General features: G+C 47.5%; 2 protein-coding genes across 5 annotated transcripts; one reads left to right on the forward strand and one right to left on the reverse strand.

Moving 5' to 3' along the window:
* Positions 1-138: 138 nt before the first annotated feature.
* m6pr (mannose-6-phosphate receptor (cation dependent)) lies at positions 139-4,352 on the reverse strand. Its single transcript, XM_047028855.1, has 7 exons — positions 4,015-4,352; positions 3,422-3,597; positions 2,977-3,140; positions 2,630-2,739; positions 2,328-2,458; positions 2,021-2,147; positions 139-1,725 (listed from the first exon to the last, which is right to left on the reverse strand). The coding sequence occupies exons 2-7, from the start codon at positions 3,595-3,597 to the stop codon at positions 1,600-1,602; spliced, it is 834 nt and encodes a 277-aa protein (XP_046884811.1). The 5' UTR covers positions 4,015-4,352; the 3' UTR covers positions 139-1,599.
* Positions 4,353-5,675: 1,323 nt separating this feature from the next.
* arhgef5 (Rho guanine nucleotide exchange factor (GEF) 5) lies at positions 5,676-20,939 on the forward strand. 4 transcript variants are annotated; one of them, XM_047028684.1, is made up of 16 exons: positions 5,676-5,903; positions 6,201-6,269; positions 6,765-10,749; positions 13,115-13,163; positions 13,362-13,414; positions 14,260-14,693; positions 14,983-15,143; positions 15,896-16,048; positions 16,175-16,304; positions 16,411-16,485; positions 17,486-17,575; positions 17,795-17,937; positions 18,077-18,220; positions 18,351-18,421; positions 18,992-19,096; positions 19,450-20,939. In XM_047028684.1, the coding sequence occupies exons 3-16, from the start codon at positions 6,915-6,917 to the stop codon at positions 19,590-19,592; spliced, it is 5,586 nt and encodes a 1,861-aa protein (XP_046884640.1). In that variant the 5' UTR covers positions 5,676-5,903; positions 6,201-6,269; positions 6,765-6,914; the 3' UTR covers positions 19,593-20,939. The 4 variants fall into 4 exon arrangements, with proteins under 4 accessions (XP_046884640.1, XP_046884648.1, XP_046884658.1 ...); XM_047028692.1 differs by having other exon boundaries at positions 5,689-5,903; positions 6,155-6,269; XM_047028702.1 differs by lacking the exon at positions 5,676-5,903 and having other exon boundaries at positions 5,910-6,269; positions 14,263-14,693.
* The last annotated feature ends 363 nt before the right edge of the window (positions 20,940-21,302 follow it).

Here is a 21,302-nt window from a genome sequence, read left to right on the forward strand (position 1 = left end):
TCTCTCTCTCTCTCTCTCTCACACACACACACACACACACACTCCTCCACATCATTTGATTGGCCACCATGTTTTGGGGACTTGAGTGTGGTGTCATGATCTACTGTTAATGAGTACAAATGCAAAAATACTAAACCCTAAAAACCACCTAACACACTTTATTTGTATTTTTTCCTTATTTTATGCAAAAGCAAAAAACAAAACTTTCTTAGGCAAGTACATATAGCAAAATGAACTAAAGCCAGACTAAATAACATTTCCACATCTCATTGCTGTCCTGTCAGATGCCAATCATCATGCCATCTAGTGAGTTTCAGTTCTGTAACAAGTGCATTTCCTTAAAATAAAATCGTATGATCAGAATAAAGCATATACAGGTAAACATAAACACATGAACAAAGAGGAAATTGAAACAACAAACAAAAAACAATCAAATGCACAAATCACACATAGCGAGTAATGAATGCTCTGCTTGTAAATGAATAAATTACTTAGTTTTCTTCATTTTACTATTGAACCCAAAGAGCATTTTACCTCAAAGAACACACAGCCAATCACGGCATTACATTACAAAAGATCTTCTTAACTGTGTCTTTCAAACCACTCTACTGGGTCGTGGATATATTCCATTCAATTCAGGAAGTTTTTATTTCACCCATTATCTCTACTCAACCTACTGTCAATGAAGAAACAATGTAAAAGATAAAAAGAACATTTGGTCAAAGACCAGTCAGCATTTTACTCAAGATAGCAACACAGAGTAAATATGGTTGCCTAGCAGTGCATTTGTTGAAATTGGTCTCTAGTTTATAGACAGACACTTTATTTGAGGACCTGCCTTGCAAACTGTTAATGAATGAACTTTATTTTAATAGCATTACTGAATAGTGGTTTGTATATTCTCCAAAATGAACCAATACATTGACTAATGTATTTAAGGGTTATTGATAAACAAAACATGACATTGTTTAAGAATCACAGGGTGACAGTGTTTAGTGACAGATTTACTCAATGGTTATTAAACAATGTCAAGTGTTAGTTTTCACAGGCCTTCAATGAAAGTGTTGTCTATGGACCAGCACAGCCATCAGCTGGTTAACAGACTGTATGATGTGCTTATGCAAACAGTATCAATAGTTTGATTGTATTAGCACTAACAGACCAGTTGTAACGTCATGAGGAAGAAGAACATGCCTGGCCACCCATGATGTAGTATGTGTAACAAGGTCTAGTACAAACATGGCTCAGAGTCTACCTCTATGCCAGTGATTTAGTAATGTCACTCCATTTGAGTTGTCAGATAACCAGTCCCAATTTCTAGGTTGAACCAATGAGATGGTTTAGGGGAGTCACACATCACAGATAATTTAGCCTCTGTCTAGCTCTCTTCACATATGTTGTATATGGGGTTTTGAGTGGAAGTTGCAATTAGGCTATAGACCTGTGATCAGCTTTTTAGGCTTACTCAAATCAAAATATTAACCACTTTGGGAGGAAAATGCAAAGCTGACCTTAGACTACAGCCTAGCAACAACCCCTGAAACAGTCCACATCCTCCCACAGGAGAAAAACAGCCGTCCCATCTAGGGAGTCTTCTGCTCACATGGGAAGCAGGTGATCGTCTCTCTCTTCTGGCTCCTCCTCCAGGGGTTCTGTGGCCACGCCCCTATACGTAGGCGGTTGCTCTCGGTTACCCCGGGAACGGCACACAAAATCACATCCGTCCTGAGAGGAATAGAGACAGTTAGTCTGACGGGTGTTGTTAGCAGTTCACAGCCATGCTGTGGCTCCAGCTACATTTAGTCATTTAGCAGACACTCTTATCCAGAGCGACTTACAGTAAGTAGAGGGACATTCCCCCCGAGGCAAGTAGGGTGAAGTGGACAAGGACAAGGACACAACATCATTTGGCACGGCAGGGAATCGATCCAGCAACCTTCTGATTACTAGCCCGACTCCCTCACCACTCAGCCACCTGACTCCCAGCTACCTTTACCCCGTCAGATGCATCACCACTCACCGCCGTGAGGTTGCCAACCTCCAACCAAAAGGCATAGTTGGGGAACTGATCCATGCCTTTGGCCCCCACAACCAATCGCTGGTAGAGGAATCCTCCAATGAGATAGACTGCCAAAAGGCAGACCCCACTGGGAAACAGAAATATAAGGAAACAGGTTTAGTAAGCTTAGTAGTGTCGACCAACGCAAAGTACACACAACTTACACATGTATTCATTTAGCAGACGCTTTTATCCAGAGCGACTTACAAGAAAGAGCTTTTTTTAAAAGTACAGTCCAACTTGCAGTAAAAGTCCTCCTTGTACTTACATGATGAGTATGATGGAACCAGCACTGAGCTGGGATGAGAGGGCAGGACACACAGCACTGGAATCCAACTCAAAGAGGTAGAAACAGTCATGCTCTCTTTCTCTGTCTTCCAAAACCACTGACAGATCCCCCTGTTAGTGAGGGGGAAGGGTTGGAAAGTGAGAGATGCATAGTGGAGAGATACTGACAGAATAAAATAGAGCTGAAAATTATTGAGGAATAACAGTATGACGTCTGTGTAGTTTGAAATCCATCTACACAGTTTGATTAAGTGTCTTTTTATTTGTATTTTTTTTTATTACCATCTGAACTTTTCTATTACAGGAAATCATGATGATGGCTTTCCTTTGCTCAGCGGAGCAGTGGCTATCATAATGCGAGCCATTTCTGTAGATCAACATGACCCAGTCACCTGCAGGGGAAAAACAATTAAAGAAGAGAGACGGAGGCAATATCCCGATGAAGAAATGACCCCCAGCAGAACAGAAATGCACGTCCAATCAAATGATCAACATTAGCAAACAGACTCTATCCAAAAACACGACACACTGCAAAAAGGATACATTTGCCAAGAACAGATAATAAAACACCTTCGTAAATCCAAGCATGGGAATATGAAGTGTCGTCGTATGATTGGTCAGTTACTCACTGCCGCCAATGGCCTGTGTCGCAGTGTATCTGCCCACGACAGACTCTTTACCCCCATCCTTCTTCTTCTGAATGACACCTGCACCTTTAGAACCCCCTGCGTCACCACACACCTGGAAGATGTACGAGTAGGTGTCCTGTCCATCCTGCGTGTCCACGGAAAAGCTGTCACCAAAAGAACCATCGAGATTTACATTCAAGATCTCCTGTAAACCTGCTAAGGTGACCCCCCCGTTAAACACATGGGTGTGGGACAGACTCGAAGAGTGGACAACAACAGACCGACGAGTCATCAAAGCACGATTCCTGCTGAACTCTGACCTTGAGACTAGGCTAAAACAATTCTATACTGGAGATTTTCCTGTGAAAACCTAATCCTTTGCTTGGCAGTAACTTCAGCAAAATGAACCATTGTTGACAACAGTTTATCAAACAGCCATTCTTACTTCTTTCCAGTAAGGGGTTCCAGCAGGGTAAGGACCTTTCGCTCAGTTTTAGACTCCGAGAACAGTTTGCAGTTTTTGGTGTTGTCGCTAGTAGTTTGTACCCCTCTCCCAAACAGGAGCAGCCGAATGACCAGGAAGCACGCTAGCGTAGGAATCGCTGTGTTTAAGTGTGCCATCTGAAACAAACGATACACGGTGATATAACATTAGATACAACATTGCTATATGTCAGCGTGTATGTTTTTTTTTGTATGAGACCACTGAATAAAGTAGTTGTCTCCACGGGTAACAGAAAAATACACGGGAATATAATTTTTGACACAACTGAAAGTGCAGGAAATTATTCATTATAGGCTGTTTCCTGCACGGGAATATTATTATTTGTGCATTCGAATAAACTGCTTGAACGTCCAAGTTATTTATGATAATTGACTAACATGTAACATTAACGCAATGACAATCAAGAGGTTATTTAAGTATTTTATAGATTCTAAATGTTCAAACGGAGTGACTGGCCAACTTGTAACCAGTTGAATACGTCTCTGATGCGAATAACCGTGAAAATTGACAAATGTAACAAGTTGTAGACTCACCTTTACTATTCGAGCAGGATAACTATATTGCAGCCAATTAAACAACGAAAACTGCCACAATAGAAACAATGTAACGACACTAAACTAGCAAGCTAAGTGGCTATGCTCGCTACATGGGACACGGTGTCCCCTATTTATAAAGCAAATTGCACCAGATTAACACCTAGCGACCAATGTCGAACAAAGCTTTACATGACAATTTTCGTAGTCGACCGGGTGAACATTTGATATGAATAATTTGTTGACTACAACAAAAGAGTTGTTGCATCTAGACGAGTGACGTTACTTCTTAATTTGATCACTGCGGAAGTGAAACTAAACATTCAGGCGCATGTGACAAGATGCTTGCTGTGCGCGCACCTCGTACTCTCACGAGCGGAACTTGATTCCTCTCACACCCTCGTCACCTGATTTGAGTAGATAGACTGGAATACATATATACACATACAGTATATATACAGTAGATAGTTTAGTGTTGGCATGAAATTACAGTAAAAGTACAAACGTTTAAATATTCCTAAGAACTGAACAATCTAAGAACAAAACCATTTAAATTGGCATATGTATATATATATATATATATATATATATATATATATACATATATAAACATTATAAAAAGGAGCTTCAATGCCAAGGTGTTTTGCTTTTTCTCTCACCTAGATGTGTATTCTGTGCGAAATAATCAAAGCCCAAACCTGTTTTCCCTCACAAAAGCCTAACTGTTTTTACCGGCATGGTCATTAACAGTTAGCATTCATGTAGACAAGAGGCCTCTCAACAAGACACAAGGAAAGAAGTCTGCGGTATACAGCCTACTAGCCGCTGTTGATTAGACTAGTACGGAAATTAATTTTCATAGAACAAGACAACATTGGAGTGTTTTTCCTTAAATGGATCGTTTCGTCATCTAGAGTTACTGTTCACAGTTACTAGTTGTTTGTGTCCATCCATCATCTGCCGCTTTTCCGGGGGTCGGGTCGGGGGGGCAGCAACTTTCCCTCTCCCCGGCCACTTCCACCAGCTCTTCCTGGGGGACCCCGAGGCGTTCCCAGGCCAGCCGAGAGACATAGTCCCTCCAGCGTGTCCTGGGTCTTCCCAGTGTTGTTTGTGTAACTTTCGTTTAGGGTGTAGTTCTCCCACATTGAAGTGGGGGGAACACCACCCACCTGGAATCTAGCCCGTCCCCTTCATGTGAAGGCACACATGGAAAAGATCGTAAAAGACCCACATGGGAAAAGAGCACTTCTCTTATACTACCAGGAATGGGTCTTTTTTCTTCCCTTGGACATTCTTGCAATGTTATACAGAAAACATAAACAATTTTGTGTTGACACAAATAAATCACAGGTACTAACAAGGCCTTCCCCTCTCCCTCTATGCTGTTGCCTACGGCAACTCTGCATCATAACAGCTGTCCCTTTCCAGTTTCCTGTTCCTTACTTCTGAAATGTTTGCAAATACGTTTTTCATGGGTCTTCATGAGTTTAAGTTACTTTTTGGGGGTAACAAGCACAAATACAGGCATGTTTGAAGCATTTCTATAGGCCCAAGTAAGTGCTGTGTTCGAGTGCATGTGGATGTTTGCGTTCCCCTCCCCCCGCTATGTAAATGCATCTCTTTACCTGTTGGCTGGCAGACACACCCTCGCTGCTACACATCGACCAATCACAGAGAGCCGTGAGGTGTACTTCCTGTGTTGGGTGAGAGGAATGGGGCAGGAGAGAGAAAGGCTGGTGTAGTGTTATCTGGGTGTCAACATAGAATGATCACGTCGCTGTGAGAAGAGAGGAGAAGGGATTGATTTGCTGACGCAAGAGACACATTTTTGTTTGGTTTGTGAGATACTACCCTGTTGATTAACAAGCCACTTTGAAGAGAAGACAGAGGTAAGGAGAGAAGGAGGGACGATAAGTGTCAATCTGTTCAGACTTGTTGGGGAATTTGAAGAAGGGGGGGAGGAGTGAGAGAAAAACAGAGGATAAGAAGGACTAGAGACGGAGGGCGTAGAGAGCCAAGTCATAAACATTCGTTTTTTTTCTAAAGGACAGTCTTTGTTGAGAACAGCCAGAACACACACACACACACACAGATAGTTAGGATTGGACAGTAGCTGAAGCGGAACATTTTACTCACTCAGAATGAATAGGAGAAAGGAATGCTGTGTGTTGTGCAACCCCTGCTAGGTTTACAATACCTGTCCGAGGTCTGCAGAAGCGCAGGCTGGATCTCCCCTAAAGACCAGCTACATTCAGGTAAGGCCTTGATGTTTCATTACTGACCAACACAGTACTAAACTATGGCTAGTTTTGTCATAGTTTAATTTGTTATAGTCTTCTGAAGGCTTACTTTATACACACTAAACATGTAGACTTGTACCATGTGTAGTGTGATCAATGGCCAGCCAGGTTGTTGAGGTAGTGTTGGCAGTGAATAGCTGTACTTGTGGTTTAGGATTGAGTAAAGTTGAAGATAGCATCATTTTTCTGTGGTTCATTTGATTAAACCACACAAGAGTATGGTCAAATACACTACAGACAGCATTACGCGCTTTTCTCATACCAGTACACTTAGCCCATGCTTTAGCCGAATGGTTGGTCAGATTGAAACACATTGTTGTGTGTGGTAGGGCAAGTACAGTCACTGGAACCTATTCAAGCCTACGGTGATGTTCAACTGGTAATTAAAAAAAAACTTTTGCTGATCCAAGGAAACATTTTGACTTAAAATGATGTGAACACATGTTTCAGGTTCAGATAGTTATGGGACTCTGTGGACCCAAAGATCCAGCTGGACCTCATTTGACACACTCTCCGACTTAAACACTTCTGACCAGAACCACGATCCAAGCTGAGGACTCTCCGCTGAAAGTTACCCCCAAAACAGGAACTCACTCCCAGATGGAGAGAGAGAGGGAACGGCGCAGAGAGGAGAAACGGTGGAGGGAACAAGAGATGAACAGATTAATGGTCAGAACCGGAAAGAGGGGGAAAGAGACTGACCGGACTGAGAGTTACGGGGAGGGTGACCGAGTCCCGGGTCCTAGATGGAGGGAAACAGAGAGAGAACAGAGAGAAAGAGATGGAAGAGGTGGAGACGGGCACCCTAGAGGAAGGCCCAACTCACATTATGAGTTTGGGCCGGCGAGAGAACCGGAAACAAACAGAGGGAAAGGCGACACGTTTCCTAGGATGAGGACAAAGAGCAAAGATCGAGGGAGGGGCATGAGTCCTTTTATAGAAGAGGAGGAGGCAGGAGATGCAGGGAGGCAAAGGGAACGACTAAGAGAGATGGAAGTGAACGACAAGGAGAGTGACAGAGAGAGAGCAGCGAGGAGAGGCGGGCAGAGAGGCGGCGAGAGAGACCAGTGGCACAGAGAGGAACAGAGCAGGGACAAGGAGAGAGGGGGGGTACGGGTCAGGGCGAGAGAGGAGGGAGAGAAGAACGGAGGGAGACCCATGGAGGATGGGCTGCCGAGGCAGAGAGAGAGGCAGAGGCAGTCTGACTCTGATGTGAGAGAGAGGAGGAGAGAGCGGGACTCGGAGGGCAACGACCTGTGGAGCAGAGGAGCGAACGGTGCGAGCAGGGAGGGACCGAATCCCCGACAGCGGGAAAGAGAGGGAAGGTATTATTCACCACAGACAAGGAGAGAAAGAAATGGAGAGAATCATTCAGACAGAGACCACAGAGAGAGGAGAGACAAAATGAGAGACATCAAGAGTGAGGGGGACAGTGATGGGGAGAGGACGAGGGAGAATGTTAGAAATGACCGTAGAGAGGAGCAGAGGTATCATCACAGCAGGAGCGAAGGAGACAACGGAAGTCTAGCGAGGGACAGATTGACAGAGACGGAGAGAGAGAGACAGCGATGGAGAGAGGAGGAGCGGAAGGCCTACAGCGAGAGGGGCGGAGGGAGAGACACAGACAGACACAGGGACAGGGAGAAATACAGAGAGGGGGATCGCAGAGAGAGAAGAGATTGGGGGGTGGAGAGAGAGTTGGAAAGACAGAGGGATGCTGGGAGAGAGAGGCCGAGTGGTCGACCAGAGGAGCGCCGGAGACAGAGGGACCCAGAGTGGGAGAGAGCGCAGGCGCATGTTCCAGGTGAGAGAGGGAAGAGAAGGGAACGAGAAAGAGAAAGGGGGAGTCATCCTGATAGGAAGGAGGAGGACGACGACAGAATGTTCCGGGAGAGGAGAAACAGAGAGAGAGATCCCACAATGGAGGGGGTGGCAAACAGGATAAGTCGATCGCCGAGCGAGACAGTCAGGAGGGGGCCGCCGCGAGCGACGAGTAGCGGAGAGTGGAGCAGCGATATGGAGGGTGACAGAAGATGGAGGAAGGACAGAGAAAGACCTGGGGGAAAAGAGTCAGAGAAAGAGAGCGTTGCAGAGAACGAAAGGGACGAGGAAGAGGAAAGGAGGAGAAGAACAAGGTATAAAGACACGGCTCAAGGAGATAGACCAGATAGAGAGAGGGATGGAGAGGAAGAGAAGAAATCTACCAGATCAGAACAGAGAAAGATGTGGTTGGAACCACAGAGAGGCAAACACAGCAACAACTCTTCCGTAGAGGAGGAGTTCATGGAGAGGAAAAGGTGTGGAGAGGAGAATAGAAGGCTGCAAAGTGAGGAAAAGAGCCTGACAGAGAGAGAGGGACGAGCCCTGGTGGAACGCGAAAGACGGAGAGGGAGAGAGAAGCTCAGAGGAGAAGGAGGAAAAGCGAGGGCGATGGAAACAGAAGGCCTGAATGTTGACAGGGCGGAGGAGTGGGAGGGGCGGGGAGGAACGGATCGGGGGGAAGAGGAACCCCTGCGTTGTGGTGATGACACACGAGAAGAGAGAGGGCACAGAGAGGAGGATGACAAACACGGGAGTGACGGAGAGGAAGAGGGAGGGAGTGACAGATGTACGCGCCGTGAGAGCGAGGGAGGAAGTGAAAGAGAGGGGGAGGAAGAAAGAGAGAGAGCACACAGCTTAGCCGAGGACGGGTTCATCACAGTGTCCAGCGGAGGGGACGAGGAGGACGAAAGGGAGGAGTTTGAGGACTGCAAAGAATTCTGGGAAGGTGGGGTGGCTTGTGATGTTCCCAGGGAAGCAGTCGGCTATAAGGGGTGTGAGGGAGAGATGCCGCTCAGTGGAGAGAGGGAGAGAACAGGGAAATGGACAGAGAAAGCAGAGGTTGCAGTGGAAGGAGGTGGAGAGGAGAGAACAGAAAAGAGGAAGGAAGAGAACTCCACCTATGTGTTCTGTCTGATTGGACAAACACTGCCTAGGTCAAGGCCCAATCGGATGTCAGCACAGGAGCAAATGGAGGGAGAAGAGACCAATCAAAACCCAGGAAATGAACAGCACGGGACAGCTAACGAGATGGGGGACCCACAACACAACGATTCCTACCAAGACGCGCAGAACGAAAGACAGGAAGATGGGGATGATCTGCATGCTCCGAACCAAGAGAGAACGTGGGTGGGTGACAGTCACAGAGCCTCAGACCCATCGAAGGCAGAGGAGCGAGGGGAGAGAGGAGGAGTAGAGGCCGAGCTGGAAAACCCATATGCTGAGATAACCCTGAGGAGAGACTTGACAACGGAAGCGCTCCTCAAAGAATGGAGGGAAAGAAACACAGCGTCCCCCCGGCAGACAGAGAGCGACAGAGAGCCATCCTCCCATATCACCTCCGGCCCCGCTGCGGAGGCCCCTCGCCCTGGAGCTCCTGTGTCCGACGGGGCCACCCTCGGTGGGCTGAGCCCGGACGAGCAGGTGGCCCTCCGGATCCGGATGAGCGGAGCCTGGAGCCTGGAGGAGGAGGCCAAGAGACACTCCCAGGCGCCTCACCTGAAGTGGGCCAAGAACGTGGTGAGCGAGATCCTCGGCTCCTCAGAGGACCCCGGCCGGGATGATCCCCGGGCGGGCTTACGGGCAGGAGGTCCTGCTGCAGAGGGGGGCAGAGCATCTCCCGTCTACTCCACTATATGGAAGGTGGGCGTACCAGGACGCGACTCGGGGGCGGAGCCTGATCAGCGAGAGGCGGAGCTGCGAGGGGCGGAGGAAGTGGGAGGTATGATGCAGAGCCGGCATGACATGCATGTTGACGCACACAAGGCCATGCATGGGGACACGCCCACAAGCACGCATGCAGACACTTTTACTAACACGGAGAGAGAGGAGGAGGGCCGCAGCGAGGCCCTGGACGCACGGACAGACGTCCAGTTAGAGCCGGTCCCTGATGACGAGGGTCAGAGGGTGGGTGACCCTGTAGACAGAGGTAGGGACAGCCAGACAGAGGAAACAAAGAGGGACACAGACGAGGAACTGGAATACTACCTGGCTGTCACAAACATTTTGTACAAACCCAACAGCTGTCCCAGTCTCTGCTGTCCCTGCCCAGAACTGTCCATCCCCACCATACAGGTGGAGGGAGAGGATCACGAGGGGCATGCTATGAGGGAGGGAGAGGGGAACCGTCTGGGAAACGAGAGTGCGGTAGGAGATGGAGAGAGTGCGGGGGAGGAGGAGGAGGAGGGGGAGGAGGAGGAGGAGGAGAGGGACAAGATGGCGGAGGGGTTCCAGGGGAGAGGAGAGGAGAAGAACACGGTAAAGAACAGCTTCAGTTTCCAAGAGTTCAGGAGGAACGGCATCCGCCGGACAACTGTGAGAAGAAAAGACGAGCTGAGAGGAGAAGAGGAAGGAGGAGTTGGAAGGGACCGCAGAACCAAAGTGTTCCCTTTGTCAGGTGAGGCAGAACCAAAGTGTTCCCTTTGTCAGGTGAGGCAGAACCAAAGTGTTCCCTTTGTCAGGTGAGGCAGAACCAGAGTGTTCCCTTTGTCAGGTGAGGCAGAACCAAAGTGTTCACTGTGTCAGGTGAGGCAGAATCAGAGTGTTCAATGTGTCAGGTGAGGCAGAACCAGAGTGTTCACTGTGTCAGGTGAGGCAGAACCAGAGTGTTCACTGTGTCAGGTGAGGCGGAACCAGAGTGTTCACTGTGTCAGGTGAGGCGGAACCAGAGTGTTCACTGTGTCAGGTGAGGCAGAACCAGAGTGTTCACTGTGTCAGGTGAGGCAGAACCAGAGTGTTCACTGTGTCAGGTGAGGCAGAACCAAAGTGTTCACTGTGTCAGGTGAGGCAGAACCAGAGTGTTCACTGTGTCAGGTGAGGCAGAACCAGAGTGTTCACTGTGTCAGGTGAGGCAGAATCAGAGTGTTCACTGTGTCAGGTGAGGCAGAACCAGAGTGTTCACTGTGTCAGGTGAGGCAGAACCAGAGTGTTCACTGTGTCAGGTGAGGCAGAATCAGAGTGTTCACTGTGTCAGGTGAGGCAGAACCAGAGTGTTCACTGTGTCAGGTGAGGCAGAACCAGAGTGTTCACTGTGTCAGGTGAGGCAGAATCAGAGTGTTCACTGTGTCAGGTGAGGCAGAACCAGAGTGTTCACTGTGTCAGGTGAGGCAGAATCAGAGTGTTCACTGTGTCAGGTGAGGCAGAACCAGAGTGTTCACTGTGTCAGGTGAGGCAGAACCAGAGTGTTCACTGTGTCAGGTGAGGCAGAATCAGAGTGTTCACTGTGTCAGGTGAGGCAGAATCAGAGTGTTCACTGTGTCAGGTGAGGCAGAACCAGAGTGTTCACTGTGTCAGGTGAGGCAGAATCAGAGTGTTCACTGTGTCAGGTGAGGCAGAACCAGAGTGTTCACTGTGTCAGGTGAGGCAGAACCAGAGTGTTCACTGTGTCAGGTGAGGCAGAACCAGAGTGTTCACCAGGGGTGATGTTAAACATAAAGCCCAACTGAGGCACAGCCCCCTATTCATATCCTTTTTTTTTCTTCCAAGCTTGCTGCGCACAATGCACTACTAGGCTTTAGAAACTTCCCTTGCTTAACCCACTAAACAGTTCAGGGACACAAGTTTGACATCAGCTCTGACAGGGACATCAATAGTTAATATGAGCATGCACATTTATTTCGCATTCATTTGAGCGCAAATACTGTTTTTGGAGCTTCTTGTTATATTGTTGTTATGTTTCAGTCAAAATAAGATGATCGCCTATCAAGTAGAAATTGTCTTTAGTTTTGAATTTATTCTTAGCCTACCTCAATTCTGACTTGTTTGCCGAGTCTGACACCTGGACTTCTGTGTGCGTGCTGCAGTGGCTATTTGGCAAGCTTGGGGCTGTTTTCGGTTCAACTTTGACTTTGATTCGGCTTTGATTTTACGGGGATTATCAATCTAAATTAATGCACTGATTAATAAAGTAAATCTAATAAACTTAAAAATCAGATTTGACTGGGGCACAGCAGAGTTATAGTGGGGTACGTGCCCCAGGAAAAAGGGTGTAACGACTCCTCTGGTGTTCACTGTGTCAGGTGAGACAGAAGTACAGAGACAGAGCTGGACAGGTAAGCTAAGGACAGACTAGAGGGTGATCAGATCAAGTTCAATCATGGGGTCCTTCCTAAAGTGGATTTCTCTTTTCAATTGCACTCTAAATGTGTGTGGGTTTTAATTGTCTTTTGAACTCCTTCACCTGTTTGGCAGTTCAGTCTGAAATAATTAACAAGTATAACCACAGCTGTGTTTTCTAAACTCACAAGCGACAGATGCAACCTCTGACTATGAAAAGTTTCCCAGCATTTCTCACAGTGAATTGCATCATGGCAGCTCCGATTTTAAAAGCGTCTTACAGGAACTGCGATGTGTCACGCTGTTAGGTGTCGAATTGTAGGAGGTTGGGACAGAAGGAGATTACCAGAATCCAAACAGCAGAGCAGCACGGTTGAGAGGCTGGGTTACAACTTGTCTAAAGACAAACCACTTTTCCTTCCAGGCGCTCAGATCAGCCCTTTCCTGGCAAACACCGTAGACTAGGGAGCATGCTTCAGGAACTGATTTAACACTGGTTCTCTAACCAAACAGGCTGCTTTTTTCGGACTGGTTTTCCCTACTGTTCTATGTTCAGTTTTACCCTCTTTTTCCAGCTTTTGGTGGTGTTTCAAGTGTTTTCGAAGTGTAATAGTTAAGAGTATAGCGGTAGAAGTAGTTGCTTTAGTACTGGGCTATGATACTGTGTGACTTTGGACAACATTGGACAAGAAATCTTTTCCCTACAGATGAGGATAACGATGAAATGCATTTGAGTTGGGGAGAAGCAGACCTGAGGTGAGTTAAAACGATTACCGACTGATTATACCCTGTATAATGCCATACAATCCAAAGCAATGTAGTAGTACACTATTTACAATGCAATACAGCAGTAATATTAGTGGCATTGGAACATGATGCAATTTTGGATATTACAATTCCTTTGGGGCTGAGAAATGATCCAGCTATACTGACTGTTTTGTCTTTCTGCTCCAGGAATGCCACAGACAGAACCACACGGACGAGAAGGAGGAACTCAAAGTTCTTCAGTGAGTGTTACTCCTTTCCATTTTTCAAAAAGTTGACTACAATCTCCTTCTTAAGACCATTTGCCTCGTCATCTCATCTACATGCCTGTCTAAACTTCAGTGTTGTAAATCACATGAAATTCCTAGGCTGTGTTGCTAGGCTACGTGAGAGATGGCAGTTTAAAACCCACAGTGTTGTCAATGACCATCTTTCAGACATCGCCTTGACAATGCAGTGCTTTCTCCAGGCTTAATGTGGTACTGTCTAGCACTGTAGCTACATGCGACACGACTGGAGCCTTTACAGACACTGCGTGGGAATAATTCCAGCCCATAAAGTGCATCAGTAACTTCTAGTTTTATTTTGCCACAAACCGAAAGAGACTTGTGGGTTGTTTCCACGTTGGCACTGTTTCTATGCATTAATGACAAACAAACTGGCAGTTTGTGTGATTCATGTTGATGCATTAGAATCCTGGCGTGTGCGTGTGTGCGTGTGTGTGTGTGTGTGGGTCCAATACGCGTCAGTTTGCGCGTGGGTGTGTGCCCACGCTCCCACATCGCTCAGGGCTTTAGACAGGTTTGTACAGGTAGCCCTGTTTTCTGCGAAAGGGAAAACCAGCTGCTTCTGAAACCTAGCATTCCAACAAGTATGTGTTGAGAATGTCAAAGACAAACATCTCTTGCTAAACCTTCTCATCTCTCTGCCTTTTCCCCCTTTCTCACCAACCTCTTGCCTTCCATCTCAATCCCTTTCTCTCTCTCTCTCTCTCTCTCTCTCTCTCTCTCTCTCTCTCTCTCTCTCTCTCTCTCTCTCTCTCTCCTTTCACCTCCCTCCGTTCCTCCGTTCCCCTGCGCTCCCACAGTAGACGCCCAGCTGTATCAGCAGTACAGCGAGACGGCCCAGAACCGAGAGATCCGCCAGTCTCGCTCCGACGTCCTCTCCGCCAGCGAGGACCTACCCGTCTCCCCGGCGCCCGTTCCCCCCTCCTCCCCGGCCCCCTCCCCGGCCTCCTCCCCACCCCCCTCCCCAACCCCTGCTCGTCGACCCCTGCCCCCCTTGCCCACGGTGCCCCACCCCCACTCCTTGTCCCACTCCGGCTCCTTCTCCAGCATCTCCAGCACCGTCAGCGCCAAGTCGCTGCCCCTGCCCCTGCCCCCTCACGCTGATGGCAGACCCTCCTCCCCCCGCCTTTCCATCTCCCTCACCTCCTCCCCCACCCTGTGGCAGGACCTGCCGGGGGTCAGGGACAGCGTCGGGCTGGCGGAGGTCACAGACGATCAAAGGCGTCTTCAAGAGGTGACGACTGCAGCTTCCTGAACACCCTCACACGCTGTAGCAACATGTTGTTTTCCTCAGTATTCCACACTCCTTCCTTCTAACACTTTGTGGTTTATCCTTCTTTCGATTTCCTGTTCTGTCTTGTCCTGTCATTCCTCTCCTCCCCCTGCTCCACTCCTCTCCTCCCCTCCCTTCCTCTCCTCTCCTCTCCTTCCCCCTCTCTTCCTCTCCTCTCCTCCCCTCCCCTTCCCTCCCGTCCTCTCTCCCCCTCCTCTCCTCTCCTCCCCCCCTCCTCTCCTCTCCTCAGGTGAGGTTTGAGGTGATAACCTCAGAGGCCTCCTACTGTAGGAGCCTGGACATCGTGGTGGAGCACTTTGTCAAATCCAAACAGCTGGGGGCGCTGTTGACCACCCAGGACAGGAACTGGCTTTTCTCCCGGCTAGCAGACGTGCGCACCATCAGCCACAGGTCAGCCCCGTCTAACCCACCATCAGCCACAGGTCAGCCCCATCTAACCCACCATCAGCCACAGGTCAGCCCCATCTAACCCACCATCAGCCACAGGTCAGCCCCGACTAACCCTAACCCACCATCAGCCACAGGTCAGCCCTGTCTAACCCTAACCCACCATCAGCCTCAGGTCAGCCCCGTCTAACCCTAACCCACCATCAGCCTCAGGTCAGCCCTGTCTAACCCTAACCCACCATCAGCCACAGGTCAGCCCCGTCTAACCCACCATCAGCCACAGGTCAGCCCTGTCTAACCCTAACCCACCATCAGCCACAGGTCAGCCCTGTCTAACCCTAACCCACCATCAGCCACAGGTCAGCCCCGTCTAAACCACCATCAGCCACAGGTCAGCCCTGTCTAACCCACCATCAGCCTCAGGTCAGCCCCGTCTAACCCTAACCCCGTCACTGGAATGAAACATACATTCATACTCTTTCACTTCAGCCTCTGTGTATAGAACATCAGAGGGAGATTATGGTTCGGAGTTATTCCGAGGGTCAGGTGGCTGAGCGGTTAGGAAATCGGGCTAGTAATCAGACGGTTGAAGGTTCGATTCCCGGCCATGCAAAATAACGTGTCCTTGGGCAAGGCACTTCACCCTACTTGCCTCGGGGGGGAATGTCCCTGTATCCACTGTAAGTAGCTCTGGATAAGAGCGTCTGCTAAATGACTAAATGTCAATGTAAAATGTAAATGTGTTCATCACACAGGTTCCTGTCAAAGCTGGAGGAAAGGGTGGAGTCAGACCTCCTACACTTCACAGTGTGTGACATCATCGCTCGCCACTGCCAACACTTCAAAATGGTCTACGTGCCCTACCTAACCAACCAATCCTACCAGGACGCCACCTACCAGAGACTCATGTAAGGCCTACTTCCTTCTCTCTTTACAACTCCTCTCCTGGACAACATCTTGTCACTGTGCTCATATGCTATAACGATGACATTGTTTAATGATGTGCCCTGACATGATGATGCATGATACACCAGGGAGGAGAACGCTGGGTTTAAGCGGGTTGTGGATAAGCTGGAACGAAGTTCTGTGTGTCAACGCCTACCTCTTCGCTCCTTCCTCATACTCCCCTTCCAGAGGATCACACGTATCAAGCTACTTGTGCAGGTATGTGTGTGTGTGTGTTGTGTGTGGTGTGTGTGTGTGTGTGTGTGTGTGTAGTGGCTCACAGTCTTGTCTAGCTCTGCCCTCACTCACGCTGTGTTTCTTGTAGAACATTGTGAAGAGGATCGCTCCAGGGACAGACGAGGAGCTGCACGCTATCAGAGCTATGAAGCTCCTGGGGAAGGTCTGTTTCCTTTCTGTCTCCTTCTCTGTCTCTGTCTCTCTCTATGTCTCTGTCTCCCTAAGTCTCTCTCTCTCTACTCTCTCTCTCTGTCTCTCTCTCTCTACTCTCTCTCTCTCTGTCTCTCTCTCTCTACTCTCTCTCTCTCTCTCTCTCTCTCTCTCTCTCTCTGTCTCTCTCTCTCTACTCTCTCTCTCTCTGTACTCTCTCTCTCTACTCTCTCTCTCTCTCTCTCTCTCTCTCTCTCTCTGTCTCTGTCTCTGTCTCTGTCTCTGTCTCTGTCTCTGTCTCTGTCTCTGTCTCTGTCTCTGTCTCTCTCTCTCTCTCTCTCTCTGTCTCTGTCTCTGTCTCTGTCTCTGTCTCTGTCTCTGTCTCTGTCTCTGTCTCTGTCTCTGTCTCTGTCTCTGTCTCTGTCTCTGTCTCTGTCTCTGTCTCTCTCTCTCTCTCTCTCTCTCTCTCTCTCTCTCTCTCTCTGTCTCTGTCTCTGTCTCTGTCTCTGTCTCTGTCTCTGTCTCTGTCTCTGTCTCTCTCTCTCTCTCTGTCTCTGTCTCTGTCTCTGTCTCTCTCTCTCTCTCTCTCTCTCTCTCTCTCTCCAAACTTTTGACACATGTTCCCATTCTGGTATTGTGTATATATATATATATTTACATTTACACTGATCATAACAACGAGCCATAACATGAAGCATACATTGTGAGAACCAAATAAGTGCCTCTCTCTTTCTCTCTCCCTGCTCATACAATGTTCCGAAGTAAGCATGGCCAGCTTTAGACCTGCTTTTGACCTGCTTTTGACCTGCTTTAGACCTGCTTTTGACCTACTTTAGACCTGCTTTAGACATGCTTTGGACCTGCTTTAGACATGCTTTGGACCTGCTTTAGACATGCTTTGGACCTGCTTTAGACCTGCTTTAGACCTGCTTTAGACCTGCTTTAGACCTGCTTTAGACCTGATTTAGACCTGATTTAGACCTGCCTGAGCAATGTTCTCTCCATCCTTTCAGCTGATTCAGGAGAGCAACGACAGCATCACCCAGATGAAGAGCATTGAGTCCCTGGTCTCTCTTAGTGCCAAGGTGGACTTTGAATGCAGGGTGAGGAAATCCTTCTACATACTGGGGATCTGGATGGATAACGTCAATAAAAATGACGAAAACGTAGTTCAATTTTTTGCATTATTCTCTCTCTCACTATTGATCTCTCTCTTTCTGCCTCTCTCTCTTTCTCTGTGTCTTTCTCTCCCTCTCTCTCTTTCTCTGTGTCTTTCTCTCCCTCTCCTTCTCTGTGTCTTTCTCTCCCTCTCTCTGTCACAGACTCTGCCGCTAGTCAGTCAGTCTCGCAGGCTGGTACGAGAGGGGCCGGCGACTGAGTTGATGGACTTTTCTCTGAAGGAGACGGAGAGGAGCGTGTACTTGCACCTGTTCAACGATTACCTGCTGCTCTCGCTACACAAAGAGTGAGTCACCATCATCGCACACACAATCATTCACGTAGGCACTATCACAAGCATACACTGTCACAAGACTGTGGTCAAATGGCTTACGAGTTTCCCCTCCTAAAACCTCCTCCGTCTTCTTCCTCCTGGTGGTGTCCAGTGGGGGGAGGTTCACTGTGATAGACCACGCCCCCGTCTCTGAACTGCGGGGAGAGAACTGTCGGGTCAAACTGCACTCCCTTCAGAAGAACCTCTTCCGGCTGCACATGTCTTCCAAATCCTTGCTACTAAGATCAGATACTCAGTAAGGTTTCCAGACTGTAGTAGAGAGTGTGTTTGTGTAGCAAAAGTACTTTTCCAGCAGTGATTTCTTTTTTTAAGAAAATGCATTTGGAGAATCACTTACCAGGTCTGACCTCTTTGACCTTTGACAGGAGTAATAAGCTGCGCTGGATATCAGCTCTCTCCCGACCCCATCCTGTTATTGACTTCTCGGCAGCACAAGGTGAGTCAATGAACACATCTGGTTTTAGCTGCAAAGTTAGCTTTGATATTTAATGCTACGGGGGGAAATGTATTGAAAATTGGCAAAATTATTAAAAGATTTACAACATTTACTAACGTTTACAGGAAAGTTAATCACTGTTAAATTTGATTACAAAGCTTTTTAGGATGATGATGTGAGAGGGAGGGGGATTGTGGTTAACCACAGATACATCATTTTTCTTCTTCCCATTGCTACAATGAATCCTTGTGTTATCTTCGGGTCATTCTGAACCATCATTCATTGTGACCCACCGTCGTATTGCGACAACTTTACCGCATACAAAAATAAAGTGAAGCATTTTCTTTTAACCGTCGGGCTGTCTCAGACCCCCACAGCGCAAAGGTTTAAATTAATAACAAATATTTGTTTTTGTAGTGGGTAAAATTGGGTAAGCACAACGATGGTTCGTTATGAACCTTTGGGTCATGTGACCCGAAGGCAGCACAAGGGTTAAGTAAAAAACCTCCTGACCTCATAGTGGCCTTGAATTTGACCCCTGACCCCTGACCCGGTCTCTCCTGCTTCCAGACTTCACTCAGATGCAGTGTATCAGGGCCTTTGTTGCCCAGCAACCAGACGGGCTGTCTTTGGAGAAAGCTGATGTCATTCTAGTGCACCAGCAGAGCAGTGATGGTAACTAGGAGCCAACGCACTCATGATTCTCAGAGGCGAGGAAACGTGTGAAGAAATACCTGGCTCATTCAAATGTGTCTCTCTCACACAATCTCTCTCCTTCCCCCCCCCCTCCTCTGCACCTCTCTCTCTCTCTCTCCTCCCCCCCCTCCTCTGCACCTCTCTCTCTCTCTCCTCCCCCCCTCCCTCCTCTGCCTCTCTCCCTCCCCCCCCTGCACCTCTCTCTCTCTCCTCCCCCCCTCCCTCCTCTGCCTCTCTCTCTCCCTCCCCCCCCCCCTCTGCACCTCTCTCTCTCTCCTCCCCCCCACTCCTCTGCCTCTCTCTCCCTCCCCCCCCCCTCCTCTGCACCTCAGGTTGGGTGGAGGGCACCAGACTGTCAGACAGGCAGCGAGGATGGGCTCCCGAGTCCCACCTGGAGACAATAACGAGCCCAAGAGCTCAGCAGCGCAACCTGCTGGACGCTTTGAAAATCACCACAGCAACAGCTGCCGTATGAAAGACCAATCACACCGATGAAGTCCCAGATGCAGGGCTAGGATGCTGAAACCAGTGGCTGTGGACAGTGGTGGTTGAATCGGTGCCAGACTGGAATAGAAGCTAAATGCAACATGATGCAACAATGCATGTCAAACCAGTGTTTGCCTCAAGGCTGTTCTCTTGGTGGGCCTGAACCTGCCTTGTCTATTGTTTGTATAGACTGTTACTGAAAAGCACCTTGACTTATCTTTCTAAAGAGGACTGCATCGCTGCATCTCTGACTGTGGATAGTAGGGCTCCAATAACCTCATGGCTCTTTCTTTAGGGACTGGATTTGCAATGTCTCTATTTTCGGGAAATGTATTATTTTTGTATAATATTTTTTGTAGAATTTAGGAAATTCCTTTTATTATAAATGTTGGGACAGATGTTCGAAGAACTACAAATTGTGCTATGTGGAACTCTATCGGTACATTTCTAAGATAGACGTTTGTCCACGTACATAAGTCAGGGAGGAAGACAAGAAAACGGAAAAGAAAATAACCATTTTGGTTTTTCTTATTCTTTAGATGATTCTTTTAAAGTGTGTCATTTGATATGCCAACATTGATTCCAAACAATTCAACAAGATGTACATCTTTGGTGTCCAATAGGGTCTGAAAGTCTTCGACCACCAGAAAAAATGCTTTGATTTTGCTGTTTTTTTTTTAAGGTAATACTATTTTTCCATTACAAATGATAATGTCAGCTTTACAATTTGAAGGAAAAGTTGAATCTTTGAAAAATACAGATAAATGTCAGTTTCCCCCCCAGTATGTTCTATTCCATGATTGTTTCATCTGGTTTTCGGACTTTGGACTTCACTGTATGTTTGGGTTGCAATTTAGTAAAACTGTATTACATGACATGATGTTGTCATAGTAACATGTTGATAGCAATTTACACGGCAAATGATCCAAGTGTCATGAAATTTCTGGCAAATTGCTAGAATGGCGAAAGTGTTCTGTGGCAAAATTGCAGAGGTTCCGTGAGATCATTTTCCAAAATAAGATAGTAGTGTCATATTTAGCTCAAAAATCTAAATGCAAGTATTTTTAGGTTTCAATTATTTTCAAAATAAAAAAATTCTGTCTGAAGTATTGGCTTGTTTGACAGAGGCGTTCAGATTGGCGACTGACAGTTGATCTCTCTCCTCAGGCTGTTTTGCTTTAAGCTGTACTCGTTTTGCTAAAAAGGACGAATGGATTTATGTAACTTGATGTTAACCTCCCAGAAATGGGTTTTCGAAGGTTATAATGTCTGGAATGGGTTAATAAATCATTATAGACATGTACACAGACCCTTAATAAACGTTCACAACCACCTAGATACAAACAATGCTGCTATGATTTAAATTCCCAAATTTGACAAGAGGCCTTTTCATCACCGCATTGAGTCTGAGTCCAGTTGCCAAATATTGCAGATTTTTTATTTATTTTTAGATTCAATCAATGCGCTCATTGGAACGATTGAGTTGGAACGGATACATCCTACATTCCCTGGCCAATAGGCCTTAATCATTCTTTTCCAGAGGCATGACCCTATTCTGGAATGGCCCACTTTTATATCAATGTAATTGGTTTAGATCACCGTCATTCAAAACAAAGTGCCACACAAAGGGCGTTTTGAAAATGTGAATGGCATCAACATGAATCCAATAAAAACCTTGTCAACAAACTAAAACCCCTCC

The sequence above is a fragment of the Hypomesus transpacificus genome, chromosome 2 (genome assembly GCF_021917145.1).
Source record: "Hypomesus transpacificus isolate Combined female chromosome 2, fHypTra1, whole genome shotgun sequence".
Classification (NCBI taxonomy): domain Eukaryota; kingdom Metazoa; phylum Chordata; class Actinopteri; order Osmeriformes; family Osmeridae; genus Hypomesus; species Hypomesus transpacificus.